This window comes from Corella eumyota, chromosome 2 (assembly GCF_963082875.1).
Source record: "Corella eumyota chromosome 2, kaCorEumy4.1, whole genome shotgun sequence".
In the NCBI taxonomy this organism is placed as follows: domain Eukaryota; kingdom Metazoa; phylum Chordata; class Ascidiacea; order Phlebobranchia; family Corellidae; genus Corella; species Corella eumyota.
Genome location: NC_137491.1, coordinates 21,394,225 through 21,415,089, shown reverse-complemented (window position 1 = coordinate 21,415,089; position 20,865 = coordinate 21,394,225). Strand labels below are relative to the sequence as shown.

Sequence of the window (20,865 nt, the reverse complement as noted above, 5' to 3'; positions counted from 1 at the left end):
TTTATTAAAGATTAAACATTTTAGTTAATGCTACTATGCTTTGCCATCCACAAGTAGGAGTGCCAACTGCATTAACTGTAGATGCTTTCAATACAGCTTTTGAGGAGTACTAAAGCAAAATATACATGGTTTTTGGAAACTATTGGCTTTCTTCAACAAGCATCTACGGCTACCTGAAATGAAATACACTGCATTCGACCATAAACTACTATCATTACATCTTGCTATTCGCCATTTTAGATACATTTTGGAAGGACAGCACTTAGGTTTTACGAATTACAAACCACTTGTGCATTAACTAAAACTGCTTCACCGTGGTCAGCTCGCCAACACCGATAACTAAGTGCTATATCAGGATACACTACGGATATCCGCCATATAGAAGGAAAAATAATTTTGTTGCTGACACATTATCAAGATTTAGAGTAAATGTCATACAGGTGTAGCGGTCTCCGTCGACCCAATCGGAAGGTTTTATTTTTAAGATAATGACAGTTAATTGTTTTTCTTAACTAGCTAACTGCTCGTCTGCTGGTTAGGAATTCTTAAATTAACCACGCAGGTGAATTCACTGTATAATTATATTATACGGCAATTTCTTATAAAGTCGAATTCAAATTTCATTAACGGTAAATCAAAAAACGTAAAATTCCAAAATCCAAAATCCAACTACTTTGTAGAAAGGCATAAGAAACTAAAAACTTATTTTGAAAAAGAATAACAAAGAATCGAATCCCATGTCAAAAGCAAACCACAGATTTTAAAAACAAGTTTAAGATTAAAAGACATATCAAAATAGGAGTTAATATAAGGTTTTGATGAAATCAAGAAATGATAACAAAAATAATTCCCACCAAATGTGAAATAGTTAAATTTAATTGTTTTTAATGTGAATGAAAGGTTAGCTTATGCACAATAAGCTACATCATCCCAGCTAAAGGAGAGCCCGGGGTAACAAAAATGAAAAAAATACACACGATATAAGCATAAAGAAAAATACAATCTACTAATTATTTTTTAAAAGTAAAGAAAAAAATATATAGTGTCATATTTTTTATTTGATTTTTAACATTTTTATTTAATTTTTTTGGTAGTAGAAAACATTACAATAGCAATAACACATACGAATACGAGCGACACCATATAATACGAAGTAAAGCTTAAGCGGTAATGGCAAAAAATATAATGTTCCTTACATACTCTCAGATAATTTTGAGCGAATTACCTGATCCCTAACATGTTTTGCCCCCCTTTCTGACCGCTTACGCCTCTGGTGTGTGCGATTTTGGGTTTCAAGAGGGGTTTTAGGTTTTAAATTTGGGTTTAATTTTTCATTAATCTTGGTTCGGAATAGGGTAAAGAGGGCCTTTATATAGTACAGGGTTAGAAAAATAGTCAAAAGCTGGGAAAGAACGAAAATGATGAAAAGTAAAACGGTTAAGATTGGGTTGGTAATGGACGAAATTGCCCTAAGAAGGCCAGAAGTTAAAACCGAGGTAAATTCGCTAGAAAGGTAATCCAAATCTGCATCATGTACATAGGTATCCGTTCCTTTAATAAGACGAGTAACTTTTTCATTAGCGATGGTTGATTGAGTGATCTGTGAGAGCATACTTTGTACGTCTTCCAAGTTCATTTCAGTATCCGGATATTCACCTTGGATTTTAACATAATCGTGGAAATCAGTATGAAGAGGATCAATACGAGATAACGATGGGGTAATTTCGTGAATCTGAGCATTTGACGATATAAGTGAATAATTTTCAAATATCATAAATCTGTCCAATATCTTAAATGTAAATGTACGACCAAATTTAAATGTTTCTAGTAACGAAACGTAAGCAAAAACAATGTCGCCGTGGTGTAATTGTCCAATAAAATCTTGATTTTTGCCAGGCAATTTGTAAGAGATTAATGGTCGTGTAGAGAACAAGTTGTTAAAAGCAAGCGAATGCAAAATAATTCCTGTTATATTCTGACAATGTACTTCGTAAATGACATCACCTTGCGAAACAGCAGCAACACTTCGATGTAACATACTACTTAAAACAAGGCTGGGATACGCGCGAGCTATCATCTTGTAAATCTTGGAAAGCATAAATTCCAGTTGACACGATAACAATAGCTGGTTTTCAGAAAAAAGCATAGAAAACTTTGACATCTCCAGATTAAGGTCGGTTTCAAAGTATGAATGTAACTGTGTTGTCTCATTTCGTTTAAAGGGGTTCAAAAATGCGTCAAAATTATGACGAGCTGCATCGACAGGTTTCAAATATCTACAGTTATTATTCGGCACAATCATTAAACCATAAGCATCACAATAACTATTATTTGGAAAGCAATTTTTGTAGAACTTGCCACATCTATCCCACGATAGTAAATCAATTCCTAGTCGCAGTAGTTGAATTCTATAAATCTTGTTAGAGGCATTGGTATGTATTAGCATGTTGTCCTTTCCCATTGACCTAATCGGAGGACAATTTATATTTTTGGGAACATTCCAAATAACTGTTTTAATCGCAAATTTGCAAGATCCCAAATTTACTTGACAAGGTGACAAATTCACCAATGATGAAATCAATCTATCGTTTACAAAATCGTATTTCATTTCAAACTTTGTTAATACAATATTAAGTTGCGAACCGCTAGTTGTTGTAGGCCAGGTATATTTAATTTCAGGCTTGACTGTAGTGGCATAAACATTGTCGCTCTGCTTAGTTAATTTTCCAAGATTACGATCCGATAAAGTCGTTGCTAATTCATGACATTTGCTGGCAGACGGGCTTCGGGCAGGTGATATATGTTTGTCGAGTGTGCAAGCTCCGAAAAAATAGTTCGTTGTTGTCCATATAATTTTGGTATATTGACACATAAATGCTTGAATAGAAACAAAATGGTTGCCAGGTCTATATACGTCCGCCGAACACTTTTCGGTTGCTTTGTGGCGATTTTTATGACATAACTTCGGCTCTGGTATATGATAAGCTCTTTGATGCAAATTCCGGTGACATAATTTGAACTGCAATTCTTCAAAAGCTAAGACAAAAAGTGTCATAGCAGAAATTATTAACACTTGATAAATCTTCATTCTAAATTAAAGTCTTTAAATTTTCTTGGTAACTTCACAACACGTCCTGTTCGCGTTCTAGACACCGGTGCAGCAGATGCTTCAGGTTCAGGCGAAAAACGTAATAAATCTTCGGTCTGAGTTGTTGGTTTCGGCGTTCGTTGTTTCTCTTCAGCGGTTTGACTAGAAAAAGGGTATTCTTTTTCTTTATTAATAGTCCAAGTTCTTGCTTCTTTATTATCATAAAACCAGTTATTTAATGTAACATTTCTTAAAAGAGCATCTGGTAAAAATAAATGGGCAGCTTTGATTCTGTCAATAGCAACTTCATCAATTTTATTGTTAAGTTGAACAGTAAAACCTTTATCATTACGTGAAATAACTCTAAAAGGCCCTTTATATACAGGATTCAAGATGGGCCTAACTGTGTCGTCACGCACAAATACATGCGTACATGTTTTAAGACAGGAATCAATATAAGATTCTTTCGGTGCAACGCGTGTAGGTGTAGCTTTAAGCTTGGACATAAATTCGATTAATTTTCTTGCATATTCAGATTGGTTAGTGTTTTCATTGTATTCAGAACAGGATACTAAATCTCCCGGTAATCTTAAACTTGTCCCATAGACAATTTGGGCGCTGGAACAATGAAGATCTTCCTTAAGGGCAGAACGAATTCCAAGTAAAACAAAGGGTAGGTTGTAGTACCAGTCTGCAGGGTTAGATTGTGCTCGCAATGCTGCTTTCACTGTTCTATGTATTCTTTCACAATGTCCATTAACTTGGGGCATGTAAGCATAGCTTACACGGTGTTTAATATTCAGGTAAGTGGTAAAGTCTTTAAAAGCTTGGCTCATAAAAACAGATCCTCGGTCCGATAACATTTGCTGTGGACAACCAAATCTCGCTATCCAACCATGTGTAAGAGTTTCAATGACTGTTTTAGCAGTTACATCTTTCATAGGCAAGACCTCAATCCATCGAGTGAATCTATCGATCATTGTTAAACAATAAGAAAAATCATTTGACTTAACCATAGGGCCTATAATGTCTATAGAAAGGTCCATAAATCGTTCATCAGGTGTATAAAAGGGATGTAAAGGAGTTACGTTGTGTCGCGTGACCTTCGAACGTTGGCAAGCTAGACATGTTTTACAAAATGTCCGAATTTCTTTATCCATATCCTTCCATACAAATCTTTGTTTAATTAATCCTTTTGTAATTGCTACCCCAGGGTGGGCTAGGTTATGGTAGGCATCAAATATTCGTTTACTCATATTGCTTGGCACCAAGGGTCTAAACGTTCCGGTCGAAATGTCACAAAGTAAACTAACCCCGTAAAAATCAAAGTAGTGTTCTACAATATCTAAACTATTAATTTCATTCTTTAAATTTTTCAAAGATTGGTCAGACTTCTGCAATTCAGATAATCGTTCAAAGTCAATGTTTGGAAATTCTCCAGTAATCATATTTATTTCTTCAATACGGGATAACGCGTCACAGGTAACGTTTGATATGCCGGAAATATGTCGTATATCACTAGTAAATTGTGATACATAAGCCAAGTATCGAGCGTGTTTTGAGTTATTCGAACTATTTGTAGCTTTTATTGCTGTTACTAGGCTTTTATGATCACATTCAACATGAAATTCACGGCCTTCTAGAAAATAAGAGAAATGCTTAACTGCCAAATATAAACCAGTAACCTCGAGGTCGAACGCTGATCCATGCTTTAACTCATCATGAAAGGCTTTACTATAAAAAGCAAGGGGTTTCCATTCTTCGTTTATTTCTTGCAATAAAACTGAACCCAGGCCTGTTTTGCTGGCGTCAACTACTAACTTTGTTTTAGCATTATGACAAGGAAATTGCAATAAACATTTATTTCCAAGTAATCTCTTCGATTTTTCAAACGCAGTCGTTGCAGCGTCATCCCATAATATTGAAGCTAGCTTTCCCCTTTTTGACGAAATAAGGCTGTAAAGTGGTTGTAGTTCAATGGCAATATTTGGTACAAAACGACTGTAGTATTGAATCATTCCCAGAAAACGTCGCATGGCTCGCTGATTTTGAGGTTGCGGGTAGTCGATGATAGCCTTAACAAGTTCGGGATTAGGCTGTAGTCCATTACAAGTTATTAGGTGACCAAGAAATACCAATTTGTTTACTCCAAATTTGCACTTGTCAATATTTAATGTACATCCGTAATCATCAAGTCTTTGAAATACTTCCCTTAATGTTCGCTCGTGTTCTTCTGCAGTTTTTGAGTAAACGATAATGTCGTCCATGTAAACAAAAATATTGCGGACTTGATATAGTACTCTATACAGGAATTTAACAAAACTGGCACAAGCGTTACTAAGACCGAACGGCAAAACTAGATATTCGTAAGTCATGATCGGCGTTCTTACACACGTTTTCGGTATATCTTCTTCATTTATCGATACATTGTAGTAAGCATTCTTTAGGTCGAGGTTCGTAAAAATTTTCATCCCCGAAAGTTCGTTGGCAAAATCGTTCATATTTGGCATTGTGTAAGTGTCTTTTTTTGTGATGTTGTTCAATGCACGGTAATCGCAAACTAACCTAATTCCAGCAGGTTTACGTGGGACAATATGCAACGCTGAACTCCATTCAGATGTACTTAGCCTTATTATTCCTTGTTCGAGCATTTTTTCTAACTCTTTCTGTACCAATATTGTATTTTCGGGTGATAGTCGACGAGCCTTGGAATATACGGGCCTGTTCTTGCCAGTATCAATGTAATGTTTAATGCCGTGTATTAGATGTCCTTTCCGAAAATTTGGGTCCAGTAGCGCAGGAAATTCTTTTGATATCTTTTTATAACGATTAGACTCATGGAAAGGCACTGACAGTCGACGATGTGATGATCCGTCGTCGATGGAGGGTTGGCTGATGTTTGCGGTCGACATAGCTTGAACTGTGTTATCGTCGTAAACGGGTGATTTCTCTTCGCTGTTAGACACGTCAGATGGGCAATTAACATAAACTGCATTTGTGGACAAATCAGGATTTGTGTTCTTTATGAAAGGTTCTTCATCAGAGCTCTCTTCCATAGGAGAGGTAAGACTCTTGACCTGACTAGAACTAGTAATTTCATATGTATTGTCATTCGTCAATGACATAATTTCTTCATTAAGATCTTCTGTTATTTGCATCCTCGGTACTTTGCCGGTGCTTCGTAATTCATCTTCGGTCTCTGCCGGTATATTATTTATTTCTTCTTTATTTTTCTTGTGCATTCTCGGTACTTTGCCGGTGCTTATTAATGTAACTTCGGCCTTCGCCGGTTTAATAGTTATTTTCTCCTCACTTAACTTTTGCATTCTCGGTACTTTGCCGGTGCATAAATTTTTCACGTCTGTCTCGGTAATTTTTTCCTCATCATTAGAAACATTGATCATCTGTATGCATACAGAATGATCAGAACATGATGGGTCATTTGATGACGAGATGTTGGACAAAGGTAAATCAACGCAATGGGGTGTATAGTCCTGACAGTGTTTGCCCAAATTTTTAAAAGGTCTTATTTTTCTCGACATACGCGGAATAAAACAGGAATCAGTTACAGGTATGTTTGACAATTCCACACACTCTTTTGTAGGTTCGTGACATAGCAGGTTTCTAGCAAAATCAATAGAAAGTGAGTTCTTTTTAAGAAAAGAGGCTCCCAAAATATACTTATTAACAGCAGCACATTTACATTCCTCTCTAAAAGGTATAGAAAATCCAAGGTCAAGTTCAACAACTTTGTCCCCGTAGACTGGTATTGGACTGGAATTTGCCGCAGATAAAAACTGAGTAATGCGAGAACGATTAATCTTATTAACGGGCCAAATGCTATTTACAGATCCCGTGTCAATAAGAAAAGAATTGCGTGAGCGATAATCAAATACATAAAACAAGTGGTGAGAAATTGAATAAACTGGTTCATTATCGACGTTTTCCCCACGATTCACTGGCGAACCGCGGGTGATGGTCCGTTTTTTGAAGGAAAACTACATGGAGGGTCGCATCTATAACTATTTTTTCCCCAATTATTGTGGCTTCGGCACCATCGCGGGTTGTATTCACGTTTTGGTCCTTGAAAGTTTCCGCGATCATTGCGATCAGAGTAGCGAGGCCGGAAATAGTCATTAGGTCTGCGATCTGTGCTTACGTCGCCAGAAAAGCGCTGATTCTTTAAAATTCCGCATTCAACCCTTAGATTTTGAATTTCATCCTTAACCGCAGCCATTTGCTCAGATAGAATGCCCATGCCTAATAATTGCTCATTTGGTTGTGAATGGCCTGGCGTCATCGATGCTGGCAATCTACTAGATTTTGCTAAATTGCAACGAGCGGTCATAAGATTGTCAGCAGTAATAGCTATTTGCTCCAAGGTTTCGTTGCATTTTGACTCCATAATCATATACACATCAGGAGGCAATTTTTCAATAAAAAGGGAACGCACCATGTCCATCATTCCTTCGCTTCGGTCGTATGATATACATTCCATCATATCGCTTAACAACTCCGTAGGTTTCTTATTGCCAAGCTCCATATCCTTTAACATCGACATACACCTTGCACGGGGTACAGAAAAATGGTTAATTGCTTGCATCTTGAAATTTTCATACGGGTTAACAAAATTTTTGTTCTGAATAATGCTTGTTAACTTGCTCCAAATTGTCTCATCTAAATTCTGAATTACCAAATTATATCTCAAATTTTCATTTGTAATTTGATATTGATCAAAAATGGACTCCACCATCATAAACCATGTAGCCGGACTAGTAGTCGAAAACTTCGGTAAATAAAAACGATTGTTCGGTAGGTTTCCCGCGGCAACAGAGGATTCGCTTCGAGATTGCTGAGCTCGATCGTAAATTGGAAATTTCTGATTAAAGGGATTACTAGCACTAAAATTTGGAAAACTCGGTCGTATTTCTGATGCGGGCATAACTCGTGGGGTGGAAAAAATAGAGCTGGGGTAGGAATAACTTAAAGATCCAGGGGTTTGGGGTAAATTTGATGAAAAGTTAGCAAAATTAGAGTTAACAACGTGAGTAGACTGGTCTAAGTTAGATAGGGAAAAGGTGGATGCCATAGTGGGGTTATGAGGCTGGTCAGCGGTCAAAAATAAATTACCCTGCGATAACGCGTTGCCCCACCTAACATTCTTATTGCCATTACCACCTAAGTCAATATCATTACCAGAAGAATCAGAAACAACATTATCACACACAGACACAACCCTCTTATCAGACCGATTACGTTTAGAAAATAACGAGGGTAACATATTCGTTAAAAACAATAAAATTATACACTAAATAAAACATCAAAATGTATCTTAATAAAAACAAAAAAAGGGTACTTATTGTTCGTTGACGAAGATCTTCTTGTTGGTATGGTCAACACGGGTTTGCTGGTATAAGACAGTAAATCCACGAAACGGTGAGATATAGTCCAAAATTTTGCGATGTTCACAGCGTGAGTCAGGTGCTACAAGTCCTGATCGTTAGAATTCTCACACTTTAATCACAGAGGGCAGTCACCAATTTGTAGCGGTCTCCGTCGACCCAATCGGAAGGTTTTATTTTTAAGATAATGACAGTTAATTGTTTTTCTTAACTAGCTAACTGCTCGTCTGCTGGTTAGGAATTCTTAAATTAACCACGCAGGTGAATTCACTGTATAATTATATTATACGGCAATTTCTTATAAAGTCGAATTCAAATTTCATTAACGGTAAATCAAAAAACGTAAAATTCCAAAATCCAAAATCCAACTACTTTGTAGAAAGGCATAAGAAACTAAAAACTTATTTTGAAAAAGAATAACAAAGAATCGAATCCCATGTCAAAAGCAAACCACAGATTTTAAAAACAAGTTTAAGATTAAAAGACATATCAAAATAGGAGTTAATATAAGGTTTTGATGAAATCAAGAAATGATAACAAAAATAATTCCCACCAAATGTGAAATAGTTAAATTTAATTGTTTTTAATGTGAATGAAAGGTTAGCTTATGCACAATAAGCTACACAGGCATCTATAGGAATTAATTTTTCCGATATGGCCTTAGATCAAGAAATAAACAAAAAAATTAAAAATGAATTAAAAGCCAACTCTAGTTTAATAATTAAAACTTTTCTTGCAAAGGAAACCAGACCTTCCTTTTATGTGACACAACAACTGGATCACCGTGACCGCTCGTTCCGGAATCTTGGTGCGAAAAATATTCGATTTAGTTCATGGTTTATTCCATCCGTCGATACAAAGCACAAAGAAACTGATTGCTGTAAAATTTGTATGGAAAGGACTTAACAAATTGGCGAATGGGCAAAACAGTGTGTTTATTGCCAAAAAGCTAAGGTTAACAAATGCACAATAATCTTACTGCACCACTATTCATTGCCAATAAACAATTTAATCATTTAAATATTGACCTTGTGGGACCTTCGTCCCCATCTCAAGGTTTTAGATATTTGCTTACTGTAGTCGACCGGTCCACAAGGTGGCCAGAGGCATACCTACTGCAAGAAACATCGACGACATCATGTGCAAAAGTTTTTATTCAACAATGGATATCTCGTTTTGGAATACTGTCAACATTGTCGTCAGAGGAGCACAGTTTACATGAAAACCATGGTCAGATATTGCTAAGTTTATGGGGACTTCTTTGCCATTTACCACAGCATTTCACCCACAGACAAACGGTCTGGTGGCACGATTTCATAGACAACTTAAGGCATCTTTAATGTCGTGACTTGAAGACAACAATTGGGTTGGCGAACTGCCTTGGGTTCTACTCTAATTTAGAACCACACCCAAAAAAGATTTAGGATGTTCATCAGCAGAAATAGTGTACGGAGCACCACTCACCATTCCAGGCCATTTTGTGGAGGCTACCGACCAAAACAACGCACCTGAAGATTTTTTACAAAAGCTCTTTGTTTCTAGATACGCGATGACGAAATCGGTCATTGGATGAAAGTAAATTGATGCTGGATTAAAACAGAAAGGTAACCAATATAGCGTCCCAGGTTCGCGTGAAATGATCAGGTAAAGTGTTTGGGCATTACAAAAGGCTAAACTGGAATACGTTGTATTATTATTGTAAGGTTTCGGCTTGTATTGATAAAAAGTGTATTTTGTTTAGAATACTGAAAGTAATTAAAAGACTCACAAAATAAAGTTTAGGTTATAAATTAGAGGCCATTAGTGTTTTGGTAAACTTAGTTTGTTGGTAATGTGTGTATTGTGGCTAAGAATTAAATGCAGGGTTTTTAAATTTTTAAATAACAATTAATTTTTTTAATTTATTTTAAAGCATAGGTTTGACGTTTTTATTTGAACAAAAACATAATTAAATAATTTTTTTAAATATTTTGCGATTTAATAAATTGACAACCCTGTTGCTAAGCAGCCATTTTTTTATTCGTTTTTTTGTGCACTTTTATTCTTAACGTACGGTTTGGTTTAAATGTGTCAGATTGTCTTAGGTTTAGCAGCAGTTTGGCGTTGTTTACATCATCGTCTTACATGAATCCAATGATGTTGGTTTAAAGTTTAATTCGTAATATACAACAATTATAAATATAAAACAACAACAATTTGTTTGTAGTTTAGATGTTAAAACTGTTGTAAATAAAAACAAGAATAATGGAAGATCAATCCCAAAACGAAAATGAAAATCGTTTGGTAAATTTTCTAGTATTTTAAAATTTATTATTTTACAACAAATGTCTTAATCATAAACATGTAAAGTTGTAAATAAGTCTGGTGGGTATTTTTTGTATACAATAATTCATTTGCAGAACATGGTAACCTTTTTGAACTAGCTATTGTTTAAATCTGTTAACTGATCGTCTGTAAATTTAATATGCTGTAGCGGCCCCTAACGGACACGTGATTTTGCCTGATAAGAAGTCTGGGCTACAGTCTTATCTTTTGCCTTTTTTGTATTATGTTGTGTTTTATTGCTGACTACCAATTCATTACTTAACTGTTTTTGCTTAACACTGTAATAAATTATATTGTTACAATTTATAAATTGGTGACCCTAAAAATTTTAAAACAATATGATGCAAGAAAATGCTGTAGCAGTTAAACTGCCGACCTTTTTGTCGCAACATGCCAAAATTTGGTTTAACCAAGCAGGAGCCCAATTTCTCTGCAAAATATAACAATCGACGAAACAAAATATTGCCATGTTGTCGCAGCACTAGACCAGGACACAGCAAAACTTTTTCTATGAAAAATCCACCGACAAAAGAAAAATATATTGCTATCAAAGATTGACTTTTAAAAACCTTTGAGCTTTCCGAGGAAGAACGAGCCCAAAGAATATTTGAAATGTCAAAATTTGGAGATAGAAAACCTTCCTCTGTGATGGATAAAATGCTGGCATTAATGGGAAATCACGAGTCATGTTTTCTCTTCAAACATATTTTTTGCAACTACTGCCCGAGGAAGTCAGAGTTGATTTAACCACTGAAGAAACAACAGACATGGCTTTAAAACCGGATAAATTATGCTCGGCTTCACCTCAATTTTCTGGGTTAGTTTCTAAAGTTTATAGATTTTGTGAAACTAAGTTAAAGTCTAATAAGCGTCGCCCAAATAAAAGCAACTGTGTTTTTATCATCAACATTTCGGAAACAAAGCCAGGCAGTGCTGTCCACCTTGCAGTTTATCGGGAATCGAATATGCCGGTTGTCAATAACAATGAGCGCGGCCGGCAGTCTGTTTAATTTATACTTCGTTAAAGACAAGTCCTGAAAACAAAACTTTTTAGTTGATACTGGAGCTGAAATAAGCATATACCCACCAAGAAGAATTGAACAATTGGCAGATTTTCTTTGAGCCAATTCGCTTTTGGTAGACATAAAAAAACAAAACATTAATTAGCGCTAAATTAAACACAAACTGTTTGATTGAGTTGTTAGATGTCTCAGCCCCCAGAATAAATGCAATCGATTTACACCAAAGTTAATAAGCTGCCTTACTCGCACAATTTCCACTGACAACAACTCCAAATTTCCAACAAAAGCAAACCAAACACTAGGTGGAACATTTTCTTATAACAAACGGGCGACCGATTAGCGCCCGTGCACGAAGACTGCCATCAGACAAACTGGCACAAGCCAAACGTGAATTCAACATGATGAAAAGCATGGGTATTGTCAGAAGATCAGCCAGTTCGTAGGCACCTCCATTGCACATGGTTAAGAAATCCAACGGTGATTGATGACCATGTGGAGATTACAGACGACTAAATGCTGTTACTACACCCGATACCCCATACCACATAATCAAGATTTTTCTGCAAATTCAGAAAACACAAACATATTTTCAAAAATAGACTTTGTTAGAGGCTCCCACCAAGTATCTGTTGCTACAGAAGATGTTTCAAAAACGGCAGTCATTACCCCTTTTAACTTATTTGAGTACATAAGAATGCCCTTTGGATTAAAAAATGCAGCACAAACCTTTTAAAGACTGATGGATTGTGTGTGCAGGAATCTTAATTTTGTTTTCGTGTACTTAGATGATATTTTGGTGGCAAGCAAGTCAAAAGCGGAGGTAATAAACAATCTCCACAACCAACCTCATTTCAAGAACGATTTGCTGGCATGATAAATTTTAATCATTGTTTTCTATCAAGAGTGGATAACATCATGCGACCGATCTACGAAAAAAGTTTCAAAAAATCTTAACCATTACTGTGGAGTGACCAACTAAATATTGCATTTATTAAAGCTAAAAACATTTTAGTTAATGCCACTATGCTTTGCCATCCACAAGTAGCAGCGCCAACTGCATTAACTGTAGATGCTTTCAATACAGCTTTTGAGGAGTACTAAAGCAAAATATACATGGTTTTTGGAAACTATTGGCTTTCTTCAACAAGCATCTACGGCCACCTGAAATGAAATACACTGCATTCGACCATAAACTACTATCATTACATCTTGCTATTCGCCATTTTAGATACATTTTGGAAGGACAGCACTTAGGTTTTACGAATTACAAACCACTTGTGCATTAACTAAAACTGCTTCACCATGGTCAGCTCGCCAACACCGACAACTTAGTGCTATTTCGGGATACACTACGGATATCTGCCATATAGAAGGAAAAATAATTTTGTTGCTGACGCATTATCAAGATTTAGAGTAAATGTCATACAGGCATCTGTAGCAATTAATTTTTCCGATATGGCCTTAGATCAAGAAATAGACAAAAAAATTATAAATAAATTAAAAGCCAACTCTAGTTTAATAATTAAAACTTTTCTTGCAAAGGAAACCAGACCTTCCTTTTATGTGACACAACAACTGGATTGCCGTGATCGTTCGTTTCAGAATCTTGGCTGCGAAAAATATTCGATTTAGTTCATGGTTTATCGGATCCGCCGATACGAAGCACAAAGAAACTAATTGCTGTAAAATTCATATGGAAAGGACTTAACAAATTGGCGAATGGGCAAAACAGTGTGTTTATTGCCAAAAAGCTAAGGTCAACAAATGCACAATAATCTTACTGCACCACTATTCATTGCCTGTAAAACGATTCGATCATTTAAATATTGACCTTGTGGGACCTTTGCCGCCATCTCAAGGTTTTAGATATTTGCTTACTGTAGTTGACCGGTCCACAAGGTGACTAGAGGCATACCCACTGCAAGAAACAATGACGACATCATGTGCAAAAGTTTTAATCCAACAATGGATATCTCGGTTTGGCACACCATCAACATTGTCATCAGAGGAGCACAGTTTACATCAAAACTATGGTTAAATATTGTCTGGTGGAACGATTCCATAGACAACTTAAGTCATCTTTAACGCCGTGACTTAAAGAAAGCAATTGGGTTGGCAAACTGCCTTGGGTTCTACTCTAATTTAGAACCACACCCAAAGAAGATTTAGGATGTTCATCAGCAGAAATGATGTACGGAGCACCACTCACCATTCCAGACTGTTTTGTGGAGGCTACAGACCAAAACAACGCACCTGAAGTTTTTTTTACAAAAGCTTGTCATGTTATAAAACAAGAAGCGCCTCAAACCTCATGCCATTGTAAACCAAATAGCAAACCTTTTAATTTAAAGAACAGCAGCTTTGTTTTTGTCAAAAAAGTTGGATACAAGGCGCCACTTTGCACCCCATATGAAGGTTGATATAAAGTTATTCGGCAGCCCCCTTAGTGTGACACTTGATTTTGCCTGATAAGAAGTCTGGAGTACTTTTTATATACCCCAAAATACTGGAGTTAATTCCACTTTTTTTGTGTCATAATTTTTTGAACAAAGCAATGTAGTTCATTCTCCATCAGCAGATTATTTAACTGTTATGTCTCCAAGTTATTTAGTTTTATGTTTAGGCCACTCGGTCATATTTCTTTATTGAGATTAAATAACCGAAAAAAAATTAAATTAATTTTTATTTTTAGGTCAGAGTGCCAGATTTAAACTCTCCAGAATTACTTGCTGGGTTAAGAGAGATTGTAGCTGGTGCTCAAGGTAGAATTTGTTTTAATGTTAGGTTGTGGTTTAATATACTATTCAGGATTTTTATATAAATCGTTTTCTAAACAATTAGAAGTGGAAACTGAAATTGTTTTTGTTAAATTTTTCCTCCTTCAATTTGTTGACCAATTTTTTAAACTTATATTTAGCTCCTGTTACTTTGCAATTCCATTTTAATGATCAACGACAAATTCAACAAACCCACAATGTTCAACATCATGTGGGACAAATGGTAGCGAGGCAGACCAATGTACAGGAGCAAACTAATGTTGAGCAACAAACTAACGTTGAACAACAAACTAATGTTGAACAACAAACTAATGTTGAACAACAAACTAATGTTGAACAGCTGACCGAAATACAACACCAAGATAAGACTGAGGTCCAGCATCAACACAACATTACTGGTGCAAATATACAACATCTTGGAGACAGATATGGAAATGCTTCCGGTAAAACTATTTTAAATTTAGTATCTCGAAAATGTACTTACCTGATATGCTTAATATGCCCATGTGTGATATGTAATGTCATTTATTTTTGGCAGTCATTAACTTAATAATTTTAATGACTGATCACTTAAAAAATCCATAGTTCAGTAGTGAAATAGTGGGCCAGCACAAAGGTAGGTTATTAATTATGTATGTTAAGCAGGTTGCCAGAAGCTTCGGCCGTCAATGGGATGTACGCTAGCACGAAATTTTTACCTCAAAAGCGTCCGTCTTTAATGCGTTTCAAAATTACGTTTTCAATAAAAAAATAAAAAAATAATATTCCAAAAATTAACATATATATTTATCTTAACAACAAGTTAAAACTTTTTTAACTATTGTACTTTTTGCCAAATTTTATTTTGAATATCCGTAAAATATGGTCTTAAACTGACATTTTACGCGGCAATTTCGTCACCGACCCCCCCGCGTTTTTTGCAGGCCAAACCTTCTGGCCGAAGCTTCTGGTCCCCTATTAAGCATAGCAGGCATAACGTGCATATTAGGTATAGCCATTTTACATTGCCCATTTTAATTTGTTTGGTTACAATTTAACACGGTTGTAAAACAATTTTTAAACTTTTTTTATAATTTATTTTGTATTACAGAAAGTCCATCTCAGCCAAACACCAGCTCCCAAGAAAACACCAGACCCAAACCAAACACCAACCCCCAAGCAAAGACCAGACCCAAACCAAACACCAGCACCCAAGCAAAGACCAGACCCAAACCAAACACCAGCACCCAAGCAAACACCAGACCCAAACCAAACACCAGCCCCCAAACGAATACAAGCCCCCAACAAAGTTCTAGCTCCAAACCACATATTAGCCACCAACTAAGTACCAGGCCCCAGCCAAAACCCAGATTTAAACCAAGTACCAGACTGCAACCAAACACCAGACCTCAACCAAGCACCAGTTCCAAACCAGGTCATAGCTTTGAACCAATTCTGATCAGCCAGCAAGAGCAACAACCAAATATACCTGCAGCTACACTCAAGCTTAAGGTAAATTCAAGGGATAGGCTGAATTCATGATAATTTAATTTGTTGAATTTCAGATTTTTTTTACAAAGATTTCCAAATTTGTTTGTATATACTGTCAGCATATCTAGTAATTTATTTTAATCTATTCATTATTATTTTTAAGCTATAATTTTAAGCTTTTATGCAACAAACACATTGACTACTTTTTTGTTCATTTTGCTGTTATAAGCATCATGTCTAAGCATTATGTTTAAGCTAGACCAGGATTAATTGTAGTGGTATTAGAATTAGTGGTGGTCATATGCATTATAGTTTTAATTAATTCAGAATTGTGATTCAATTCCGTTTCTAAAATTTTTTTAAATAAACCTTATTTTTGTTTTAATGTTGTTATAGGAAAACCAACCAGTTAAAAATATCTTTATTATCACACTCCAGTTGACTGGTTTGCTTGCTTTAATGGTTGTTGAAACTGGATGCTACTTTGCTGGAGGACACAGGAGCGCTGATCCTGGAAAACTAGTGTTGGGCCTACTTGATGTTGTAACAAATGGGGTGCGTGAAATATTCATTAATAGAGTACAAGGGGGGCCGTTTATTATTGAAATTGTGGCTGAAAATCAAACTGTTTATCATGAATTTTTTAAATATTTTGGCATAAAAAATAAATTGTTTAACAATTTAAATGTTTTTTTGCAAAATTATTCGATTAAAAATGGGTTTTCTGAAAGTGAATTAAAACTTGATTCAGTTGAAATAACTGAAGAAAAAAAAGTTTTGGTTTCGGAAGTTGAATTGAAAGAAATGAAAAGAAAAGCTGGGAAAAGAATTCACAAGTTTGTGACAACAAAAACAGGGGTAGGATTGTTTAAAGTTTTATTATTCTATGAATAGTTTTGTATTTAAACTGTATTTATAAAAATATATTATATGAATAGACTACTGTGGTACATAATTCTGTTCAAACAGTTATTCTCTAATAAAGATAACTGTATTTAATTATAAATATCTCATTTTAAAACAAAGTTGTCACCAGATGTTTTTACTGTGTAAATGTTACAGCAGTTGTGATTAAAACCATTTTTTTAAATATGCTAACAACTAGTTTACTTGTGGTGCTTTTATGTCTACTTTCCATTTGTTAATTATATTATTTTATTTTATAGATAAAAGAAAAGAAAATAGGTAAGTGTTAAAATTGTATTGTTAATATTTAATATGTTTGTTAATTATTAAATGTGTTTTGTTTAATTATTTTAACTCAAGAATTAATTTGTTTAGTTCCAACAAAGTTACTTATAATGGGAGGGGGTTACCGCAATAAAACAAATGTTGTTTTGTTTGACTCTGTTACACAACAATGGACTCAAATGCCAGTAAGTTTTCTATATTTTACAATAAAAATGTTTTTATTTTGTAAACTTGATTTTAATACAATAAGTTTATAGTTTAAGGCCAGAATATTATTTTTGTAAAATTTATTTGTATTTAAAAGGATTTATGGTTTTAAGTAATAAATTAAAGAATAAATAAAATTGTTAATATGTTTTATTAAGTTTAAGTAAAAGTAAATTTACAGAGTTTTTAATTTTTTTTAATCTATTTAATGTTAACTTAAACAAAATATATTTGTAGGAATTAAATGAAGAAAGGTATGGAGCTTCATCTGCTGTTGTCAACAAACAAGTTTTCATCATGGGAGGGTGGTATAAATCCTCTGTTGAAAGTTTAAGGTTAGATGAAGTAGATCCACAATGGAAAGTTGAAAGTCCAATGAAACAAGATCGGTTGTTTGCATCATCAGCTACTTTAAATGGTATTAACTTTAAGTTGGTTAAAACTATTTGTTTATTGTATTTAAACCTGTGTTATTTTGTTTAGTTTTGTTTTTACATTATTACATCACAAACTCAAATAATTAACTTTGTAATTTGCACAAAATTATAAATTCTTAAATTCTTACGTAAACTAAAATAAATATTTAAAGTTTTAATAAAAAATTAATATTTGCAAAATATTTATTAAAGATGCCCCACTGTGACACAATAACAATGCCCCATTGTTACAACTTTACTTTAAATTTTTATTGTTTTTATTCTTAGTTTGAAAAATCAGAAATTAGAAAATTATTTAAAAAAAATTTAAAATTGTTTTAGATTGTATTTACACAACTGGAGGTGAAGATATAAATGGAGGCTGGAAAAAATTATCAAGTGTGGAATTCTTGGATGTGAGGACAAATAAAAGAGGAAATATTCCTGACATGATTGTTCCACGAAGTGATCATGTATTACTTGCTGCAAGAGGTTGAGTTTTAATGTTAAACCCAATACAATTTACAAGAATGTTATTTGTAAATTATTAGAATTATAAATTATTAAATGAAATTAGGACTTATTAAATAATTTGTAAATCATTTTAAAAAACTTTCAATGTAATTGTTTTATTAATTGTGCCATTCAAAATTACCAGAAAAAAAAATTAATTAAACATTAAAAATTAAAAAAAAAATTAAAAAAAAACAGTAGAGAGCTTTTTTGTTAAAAAATAAATTACATTGAATAATTAAATATAATAATTAATTATTATTAAATAAACTTAACAAATTGTTTAAAAAATAAATATTTATGTTCAGGTAAATTATTTGCAATCGGGGGAGTTGATAATGAATCGGAAAAATTAAATTCATCAGAATGTTTTGATTTTAATAAACCAAAATGGTCTCTTTTTTCTTTAATGAAAATTGGTGCAAAGTGGTCTCTTATTGCTCCAATGAAATATGTTATAAGTTATCATGCAGCTGTAGTTTTGGATGATCACATATTTGTTACTGGTCAGTATTATTAGTTAAGTTTATTATTGTGGCAGACTAGGTTATACGTCAGGGAATTAGTAAAAGTAAAATTATTTTTATTGCAACAAAAAAATTAAATTAAATATAAAATGCAAAAAAAAAAATAGTAACTAATGCAAGATTTATTTTTAAAATTAAATATAAAAATAAAGAAGTGCCACACAGTCTTGCAATTGTTTTGGTTAACATAACTCTAAGTTATGATAAATAACATTTCATTGTTAAATTTAATATAAAAGAACTTTAAATTTTCTTAAGTAATAAATATTAAATGTTGTATGTGTTACATTAATTTGTAATTGGTAATTAATATATTTTAATCTAGGTGGATGTCGTGTTGGCTTAAATGTAGTTTCATCAGTGATCAAATACAACATTATTAGTGATACATGGTCAGAAGTTGCCCCAATGAACAAGGCTCGATGTGGTCACTGTGCCTCAGTTGTAGATGGCAAGATTTATGTTGTTGGGGGCTGGGATAAGTAAGTTAAACTAAATATTTAGTTTGTAATAATTTATTAAACTCTGGTTTATTGTTTTATTATTTAGGTTGTATAGTGGTGATCTAGTTAATTCCATTGAAGTATTTGATCCCACGAACAACAAGTGGACAATCATTGCTGAAACTAAAAGGAGAATATATGGTGCAACAATGGTTGTCATGTGACGTCATAATTATATTCCAAGTGATTATGATGTCATAAGAAAGTTTTATTTACTGTTTTACATAATTTTTATTAATTTATTTTTTTAATCAGCGCTTGATTTTTATTATAATAAAACTTGATTATGCAATTAAATGCCAATTAGTGAGTTTAAAACGAGGATATTTATGAATATTGCGCCGAGTAATTTTGTGTTGATTGTTATGCAATAAAATCATGGATATTTTAGAGTGGATTAGGGTTCACATATTACAATTAAACTTATTTAATTTGAAGATGGGTAAAACATCGCTTATAATGACGTCATCAGAGAATTCGCATTACGCACCGCTGTAGCGAACTTTTAATAAAACTATCCTTAGTTGTTAGTTGGTTACAAGAATAAGTTATGTCTATATCCATGTTTATTGGGTGGCGTCTGTTCAGTAGAACGAAATTGCCTAACTGTTTTTAAAACAACATTTGCACTTAATAAAAAGCAGAAATAAATCGTAGAAAAAATGATTTAATACCAGAAAAACGAGGTTAGAGTTTCCATGTTAAAAGAGTTGTTAAATAAACCGCAAATTTATTTTAAATAGTTAAAAGCATTAGAACTCATTGTTAAGGGGCGTTTACACCTGGCGTAACATAACTCAACTCAACGCACAAATGTTAATGTTAAATAAATCGAATTTTTTTTAGGCGTAAACGCCAAAGTACGCTGGCGTACGCTTAGAAAGTCGAGTTCATCGCTGAAAACTTGATCTGGCACGAGTTTCCAGCGCAACTCGGTAGAACTTTGATTGTTGTTATGGCAACAAGTTAAGCAGACGACAATACGTTCGTGGCTTTGTTAGGCCCAAAGTATATATAGAATCAAAAGTAGTCTAACACGTGACCGGAAATAAAATTAGAAGATCAAAATGGGTCTTAGAAATGCATTACAGGTATACGAAACATCCCGTTTTACAAGAATTCCTTACATAGAAATCTAAAAATTTCACCGGAATTCCATTTTACTAATATTTTAACATTTTTACGCGCAGTCTTTTTTCGTGTAGTGTTGTTATTAAATAGAGATATAATTAAAATAAAAGTAAAAAAGAAATAAAATAATAAAAAAATGCCCAAAATGTTGTTTACTAAACATTATTACGTCATAAAACACATTGTTGTATGAATGGAAATTGGGGACAAACTTAAATAATACTCAAGGCAGGGCATACGAAAAAACAGGTCAGCGCATGTGAATAATACTCAGAGCTTGCGACAATTTCTTT

The 20,865-nt window shown here is 34.0% G+C and overlaps 2 protein-coding genes across 2 annotated transcripts; one reads left to right on the top strand and one right to left on the bottom strand.

Annotated features, from left to right (window-relative positions):
• Positions 1-954: 954 nt before the first annotated feature.
• Positions 955-3,088, bottom strand: LOC145742682 (uncharacterized). Its single transcript, XM_082560460.1, has one exon. It carries the CDS (start codon positions 3,086-3,088, stop codon positions 1,193-1,195), a length of 1,896 nt encoding a protein of 631 aa, XP_082416586.1. The 3' UTR covers positions 955-1,192.
• Positions 3,089-10,682: 7,594 nt separating this feature from the next.
• On the top strand, positions 10,683-19,732 carry LOC145743196 (uncharacterized). Its single transcript, XM_082561111.1, has 12 exons — positions 10,683-10,773; positions 14,530-14,599; positions 14,755-15,057; positions 15,705-16,105; positions 16,481-16,942; positions 17,251-17,269; positions 17,366-17,460; positions 17,720-17,900; positions 18,241-18,390; positions 18,720-18,917; positions 19,264-19,420; positions 19,488-19,732. Exons 1-12 carry the CDS (start codon positions 10,735-10,737, stop codon positions 19,603-19,605), a joined length of 2,193 nt encoding a protein of 730 aa, XP_082417237.1. The 5' UTR covers positions 10,683-10,734; the 3' UTR covers positions 19,606-19,732.
• Positions 19,733-20,865: the final 1,133 nt, after the last annotated feature.

Bases quoted from the DNA above. Each gene is read 5' to 3' on its own strand.
- LOC145742682 (XM_082560460.1), bottom strand. From the start codon at position 3,088: ATGAAGATTTATCAAGTGTTAATAATTTCTGCTATGACACTTTTTGTC.
- LOC145743196 (XM_082561111.1), top strand. From the start codon at position 10,735: ATGGAAGATCAATCCCAAAACGAAAATGAAAATCGTTTG. The intron at 18,391-18,719 runs GTTGAGTTTTAA...ATTTATGTTCAG, and splicing joins TGTATTACTTGCTGCAAGAG to GTAAATTATTTGCAATCGGG. The intron at 18,918-19,263 runs GTCAGTATTATT...ATTTTAATCTAG, and splicing joins TGATCACATATTTGTTACTG to GTGGATGTCGTGTTGGCTTA.